Raw genomic sequence first — 7,787 nt, forward strand, 5'->3', positions numbered from 1 at the left:
TGTCTAGCCAGTTGTTGCGTGTATTATATTGTACCATATTCTACTAGAATCGGTGGGTGAGTCGATCTGCCTGTCCAGGAAGGGATTCTTCAAGATGTCGTAGTATATTCAAGGTTTCATCTATTTGAAAGTTTTGAATGCCGAATGTATCAGATTTGTATCTCATTTCTCATTTATATCAGATTCTAGCACTGAGATGAACGTCGTCTTACCGTATGGCTCTTTCTCCATATAAAGACTTGAATTGAACATAATACATAAGTGATGCACAGGCAACTCTGTAAATAAACAGTAACACCTACTATTCAAAGCCATTAACACCTTAACCGCAGATTGAGGTAGTTATCGCATGTTCAATGAGCATTAAGTGACAGTAACACGTGACTTTTGCCAAGAGGTGCCTGGCTAAGAGCGCGTCCGCGGAACAGGCGCGTAGAGGGAAGGCAGAGCGCGACCCCTCTCAATACACCATCTTTTTATGCTGACAACGCTCTGAACAAGTCTACGGCCAGCAAGGCTTTGTCGCAAAAATGGGGAAGCTCGTTAGACTCGAATTATTCAGTATGTTCATTTATACCAACAGGAATACAACAGGAAACCGGCCGATGCGCTGACTCCAATTCTAGATTTCAAGTCCTACAAGGGTCACCATGTCTTGCTTTTTGGTGATGCTTACTTTACCTCTATTATCGGTCCTAATGGATCTGGAAAGTCAAATTCGTGAGTCTTCATTATTGAATAATGAAATAAGTCTTGAATATCTAATGTCTATTTCACATAGTATGGATGCCATTTCCTTCGTCCTGGGTATAAAATCGTCGCATCTCCGTTCAACCAACCTCAAAGACCTGGTTTACCGCGGACGTGTTCTCAGAACATCCAAAGTCAACGGCGACGGATCTGCGACCGCCCCCGAACAAAACGGCAATGCGGATGAAGCGCAAGATGGATCAGATGTCGAAGACTCACAGACGCAAGGTGATCGAGGCGACCCGCGATCGGCCTGGGTAATGGCAGTCTACGAAGACGATGCCGGTGAAGAGCAGCAGTGGAAACGATCAATCACCAGTGGCGGCGTTAGCGAATATCGTATCAATAACAAGATTGTGACCGCGCAACAGTACAACGAAGCGTTGGAGGCGGAAAACATTCTTATCAAAGCACGTAACTTCCTTGTCTTCCAGGGAGATGTTGAAGCTATTGCATCACAATCGCCAAAGGATTTGACACGTCTGATTGAGCAAATTTCTGGTAGTCTAGAGTACAAGGTTGAATACGAGCGCCTCAAAGCCGAGCAGGAAGAAGCCGCAGAACAGCAAACCTTCCAGCTCAATCGTCGTCGTGGAATTAACTCAGAGATCAAACAATATCAAGAGCAGAAGCGAGAAGCCGAGAACTACGCACGGAAAGCCGAAGAACGAGATCAAGCCATTATTACACACATCCTGTGGAAGCTGTTCCATTTCCAACGACTGATTGACGAGTCAAGCGCCGAGATTCAGAAGCATCAGGATGAACTTAAAGAATATCGTCGCGGTGTCGAGAAATACGAGAAGAATCTCGAGGAAGCCAAGAAGGAACATGCCAAGATGGGTAGAGAGGTATCAAATGCGGAACGCAACATTGTCAAGAAGGAAAGGGATATTGAGGACGCAACCAACTCTCTGGTACCCATCGATGAGAAAATTGAGATTACATCAGGCAAGGTGCAGAGGTACTCATCGAGAATCTCGGAAATTACCAAAGAACGTGATACTCAAACCGCAAATGTGACCCGCCTCGAGAAAGACTTGAAGGTTGTCGGAAAAGCGCAAGCAGAGTGGGAAGCAGAGTGGGCAAAGTCCATGAGTAAAGCCGGTGGTCAACTTAGTGAAGCAGATCTTCAAGAATACAACAAGCTCAAAGAAGAGGTCAATAAAAGTTCTTCAGCTGAGCAGCTAAAACTCGACAATCTTAGACGCCAGAAGAAGACCGACGCGGAGACTGTGAATGGTTTGAAGAGTAAATTCGAGAACGCGCAATGGCAACTGCAGAGCTTCGAGACCGAAACTAAGACTCTAAAGACACGCAAAACTGATATCGCAAACACGATCAAAGATACTTCGGCAGAGATCGACCGCAAGAAAAAAGAGCTAAATGCTGTGACCTCGGAGCGTCTGCGAGTGTCTCAAATGCGTACGGAAATGGAAGAAAAGCTTCAACTTGTCTTGAAAAAGCTTCTGGAAGCGGACGATGGCAGAAAGCAAAGCGAAAAGGAGATTCGAATGAAGGAAATGATATCCACTCTGAAACGGATCTTCCCGGGTGTCAAGGGCCGCGTCAGCGATCTTTGCCAGCCGAAGCAGAAGAAGTATGCTGAAGCCGTTAGCACTGTCCTAGGTCGTCACTTCGATGCCATTGTTGTGGATAACGAAAAAACCGCCAAGGAATGTATCCAACACCTCCGTGATCAGCGTGCCGGTCAAGCTACGTTCATTCCCCTCGAGACCATTCAAGTAAAGGCTTTCAACTCGAACCTCAAAGGCATGCATCGCGGCATGCGCCCAGCAATCGAGACAGTTGACTACGAGAACTCCGTTTCCCGTGCTATAAGCTATGCCTGCGGTAATGCTATTGTCTGTGATGATCTAGATACTGCCAAGTATCTCTGCTATGAGAAAGGTGTAGACGCCAAAGCTGTTACGTTGGATGGAACAGTGATCCACAAAGGCGGTCTTATGACTGGTGGTCGTGGTCCCGGACAGCAAAGCTCGAAAAGATGGGATGATTCTGAATTGGAGAATTTGCACAAGTTGAAGGACAAGCTGCTTGCCGACCTCGCTGCATTACCCAAAGGTCACCGCCGCGGAACAGACGAAGAAACCTTGCAAGGTGAACTTGTAGGTCTTGAACAGAGATTGGCCTACGCTAAAGAAGAGTCGAAGGCTCTTGAGCGTAACATCAAGAGTAAAGATAGCGAACTCCAATTTGCTAAGAAACAAGTTGCGGAAGTGCAGCCTAAACTGCGTGAGAAAGAGAAAGCACTGAAACAACTAGAAAATTCGATCAGTTCTGCAGAGCAATCAGTTGCTGGCGTCGAGGATGAGATTTATGGCGATTTCTGTGAACGCCTTGGTTACGATAGTATCCGCGACTATGAGGCTTTGCAGGGTTCTCTGCAAGAAGAGGCCTCTCGCAAGAAGTTGGAGTTCACAACCCAAAAGAGCAGAATCGAGAATCAACTGAGCTTTGAGAAACAACGTCTTCAAGCAACGGATGATCGTATCAACTCTCTGAAAGCACAATACAAACGGGATGAGGCGCAGATAATGGAATTCAAAGCTGAGCAGGACAAAATCCGCAACAAAATGGACGAACTCGAGGCCGAACTAGAAATTCTAAAAGAACGTCTCGAGGAGCAGAAGGAGCTGTACGCGGAATCGCAAGAAAAGTTGAGTGCCCAACGACGAGAACTACAGAAACGCTCAAAGAATGTTGAAGATACTCTCAGAGCAGTAAACGCACTTGAGGGTGACATTCAACGGAACTCTTCAAACCGCTATGCTCTTCTCCGTCGCTGCAAGCTAGAGGATATCGACTTGCCGCTTGCTGATGACTCTGCGCCTCTGGATAATCTGCCAATTGACGAGCTTGTGCAAACCGCCGACGAGGATGCTATGGATCTCGATGAGGACACAACTATGACAGGATTTGAGGCACCGGGTGTTCAGGATTACGGTATTGAAGTTGACTTTGATTCTTTGGGAGAGACATTGAAAGAAGTGTGTACGAACTGACTTTATTTTCACGGGTTGCTGCTGACATCACACAGTCTGCCGAAGATAAGCTGGAGGAGGAATTGCAAGATCGCATTCGGTCACTCAATACTGAGCTAGACAAGATGGCACCCAACACTCGAGCCATGGAGAGGTTAGAAACCGTTGAGAACAAACTCCGCAGCACGGAGAAGGACTTTGAAGATGCCAGGAAGCGTGCTAGGAAGGCCAAGGAAGACTTTGAAGATGTCATGACGCAGCGATCGGAGTTGTTCAACAAGGCATTCTCACATATTTCTGAGCAGATTGGCCCTATTTATAGGGAGCTTACCAGAAGTGCCAACTATCCTCTGGGAGGTCAAGCGTAAGTTATACTCGCTCTGGAGCCGTTACTATATGCTGATATTTGCACAGATATCTCGATATCGAGGATTCTGACGAGCCATATCTTGACGGTATCAAGTACCATGCCATGCCTCCACTCAAACGATTCCGTGACATGGAACACTTGTCTGGAGGAGAAAAGACCATGGCTGCGCTTGCTCTTCTTTTTGCGGTGCATTCCTATCAACCATCACCATTCTTCGTTCTCGATGAGGTGGATGCCGCGCTTGACAACACCAATGTCGCCCGGATCGCCAACTATATTCGCGACCACGCCGCTCCTGGAATGCAATTCATTGTCATCAGCTTGAAGACGGGTCTGTTTCAATTGAGTGAGGCACTTGTGGGTATCTACCGCGATCAAACCGAAAACAGCAGTAACTCGCTCACTTTGGATGTAAGTGCATTTCGATTGTGCAAACTTTCATCAAGCTATTGCTAACACATCAAACAGCTCCGCAAGTACCAATAGACAAATCACAACACAACACAATCAGAGATTATCACTTCGATCCACAATATGGCGTAACATCGCCAACACTGTAACTTTCAACATCTTTGATCTTTTATTTTCTCTTGTATCAAATTCCCTTGCGTCGTGTCTTAGTAGGTAATGGTGGATAGGATGGAGTAGGAGTGTAATCGCGATCAAAACGATTCAATAAAGGCAACCGGGATTCCGTTCTTTTCCTTATTTTTACCCGACGTTTTACCTGCTCTCGTCGGTTTTCGAACTCGCTTCAATTTGCTGTAAAATAGTTCCTTCTGACTCATGAATCACTCAGCGTTGTCACCATGCCAACAAGCGATAGACCCTCTCGTGATCATGTAAAATCTTTCCCCTGCTCGATTCTGCCAGATTTTCGTGATCTATCCATTTACACTCGAGCTTCCAAGACTTCCAAAGCGTCCATGGCATCAGTTAAACGAGGCTATGGATCGAGTCGATAAGCTCGCTTAGGCATTCGCTATGTATAATCAATGCTCTCTCTCCATTAAAAACCAACGAGCGCCACAAACCCCCATAATCCAGTATTTGGAATCAATCGGTTCCCACAATTCTTCAGAACCGACACGGGTGAGATGCGGCATTTCAATTTGGGGAAAGAGCAAAGCCAATGTACGATGATCATTCGTCAAGAAAAACTTTCCCCTAACTAATTATGCAGGTGGACAACTACGGACCATTTGCTCAGTGTAGTAGGTTAGTTGGAGGATACATCAACTTTTTGGTGCTGCAAGGATGGGAGCTAGTGTATGTATGTACATAGGTAGTGCACGTACATGTTTTGAGTTGGTTCTATTCTTAGATGAACTATTTATGCAGTAGAGAGGAGTGAATGGGAGATATTGGCTAAGGTCGTGTCCGCCTAGCTAGGAAGGTAAATATCAATGCCCTTGTTATACATATCAGACAGAGGTCGAGAACCTTTGTCATGTTCCATGCATGTTCCCACATCAATGGATTCGCCTCATTATTAACCTACACAGTATATTCGAGTCTTTAGAAATAGAACAACTCCAGTAGGATATAGCTGCGCTCCACCTATAAAGATCTCAGTCTACAGTAAACGAGCTGTACCAACCATAGGGATTGGAGCACAGATATGCATGCCGTCAAATTTGGACAAGTCTGCGCACAAAGGATAAACGAATACCAGTAAATTCAGTAGCAATATTCCATGAGTTTGCATCTATAGAAGCAATGGAGGGCCGTTGGTGCTGGCTCCTCTCGACAAAGGGATTGTCTTAGGGCTTCCAGATTTGCCCTAAGACAACCGAATCCCTGGACGGTTCACCTCAAAATTAGGCAACTTTCTCCACAAACTACGCATTCTTTACGATCTTCGTATATTCTGTAATCAGTTGGTCTACGGATATATAGTGATGTATGAATTACAACATCTTGGTCGACTTCTAGTGAAAGAAAGACCTGCCTATAATAGCTATTACCAACTAGTGTGTAGACTACGTTGGGTATCTACGCCTCAATTCCCCCCCCCCCACCCCCAAAAAAAAAACTGGAAAATAAGAACGGGAACAAAGAAAGACGAGAAGCCAACACTAAGGCAGGGTAACGTTCATCCAGGTAGATTGCTGCAGAGATTGGACTTGTTAATACGAAGTCAGGTAGAGGCCCGAGTGCTGCTTCTACCGAAATATCCTGTCTGGATACAGTTGTTACTACTTCTGCTGGAACAATCCATATGTATTTGCCGGTCTGGTGTGTAACTACATATATACATGAAAGTCCGGTTCGATGGAATTGCACACGGAACCCTTTCCAATTGTGGATGCGGCCGATTTTGAAATACCCAGGATCTCAAGGAAAATTCCCCAGATATCATCGTTTCACCTGGTTTTGATGATACTCATTGGATAATTCAGTATCTATATGCGAAGGTAACCAGGTACATACCTACTGACTCTTTGGCAGCATGCAACACGACAGGACGCCACAGACCCGGTAAGTTTTTTGTCTGTTGTATGCTTGATATCCAATCTGTGCAAAGGGCTGCATATTGCATTTCAATCCATAGTCTGTTGATCATCCCCCGACAGTACATATGTATAGACCCAATAGATGAAACAAACGTATAAAGTACGTGTAGCGCGACAGATCCAATCAAAAGTACAAATCACGACAGAACAACCTCCCTAGGGCAAAGATGAGCCTACAGGAAAACCCAAATGCTTTACGTTGTACATGCTCCATAGTCAAAATGTATGAACTAGATATGTACTCTTTGTCTAGTTCTGTAGCTCTAGGGACTTGTGTGACGGCGTGACAGTAGTCACAACGCGCAAGCGTCCAATGGAAATGCGCATGGAGATTTTAGATGTGATATGTCAAGTGGCCCGAGTAATATGGAGCCTCGGAACCGTTCTCCGAACAGTTAGACAAAATTCTTAGTGAAGTTAAATGCAAACTTCTTTGTAGTCATTGGCTTCCTTTGAAAGGCGATGATTCCCTTTTGTTTTGACATTGAAATTATATCAGAGGTCGTACAGAGGTAGTAGATCTTGCCCTAATCCCATGGGCTTGTATAAATTACTTAATGTCAATTCTCAAAGCAACAGATACACTCTTAATCCAATCATTTAGAATTGTTCGCATAAACAATATCTTACGATGAATTCCCCCGGTTTTTTTTTTTTTTTTTTTTGTTGTTGTATGTACCTACGTCCATGTCGCCCAAATAGGAAATATATGACCATACTCCGAATTTCCTAATTTGGACAAGCCGTCAAGCAGCGTGAGAAGGCCGAGGACGTGAAACAACCAACCACTCTAATAGTGCCCCTCAAATCTAGAATCATGAGGCGTTCCAAAGGATGACTAGTTACATAGTCAAGTATACCTCCTCGAAAATAAGATATAGCAAGCCAATCTTCGCTAAGACATCCGGGGGCAGGTATCCGAGTAATTATTCCTGCTGTTTGAAAAAAGTCGAATTTTGAATTGAACGAGATTCAAGTAAGCCATCACGCACACTAACAAGCTGGAAATATGCAGAAGGTATTTGTTTGGTTGGTTTAGTGTATCCTTGATCCTAGCTAGTTAGCATGCGCGCGCCCATTTTTGTTTCTTTTGATTGGACGCTATTTTTTTTCTTTTTTCTGTACGGAGTACATACATTTTTCTTT

At 44.8% G+C, this 7,787-nt stretch overlaps 1 protein-coding gene across 1 annotated transcript; it reads left to right on the forward strand.

The window, feature by feature from the left end:
- Positions 1-530: 530 nt before the first annotated feature.
- EYB26_009861 (uncharacterized protein) lies at positions 531-4,611 on the forward strand (the record flags this gene model as incomplete). Its single annotated transcript, XM_054269108.1, has 6 exons — positions 531-561; positions 627-720; positions 782-3,761; positions 3,812-4,119; positions 4,170-4,536; positions 4,594-4,611. The coding sequence occupies 6 exons, from the start codon at positions 531-533 to the stop codon at positions 4,609-4,611; spliced, it is 3,798 nt and encodes a 1,265-aa protein (XP_054125083.1).
- Positions 4,612-7,787: the final 3,176 nt, after the last annotated feature.

This window comes from Talaromyces marneffei, chromosome 8, assembly GCF_009556855.1.
Source record: "Talaromyces marneffei chromosome 8, complete sequence".
Lineage (NCBI taxonomy): Eukaryota > Fungi > Ascomycota > Eurotiomycetes > Eurotiales > Trichocomaceae > Talaromyces > Talaromyces marneffei.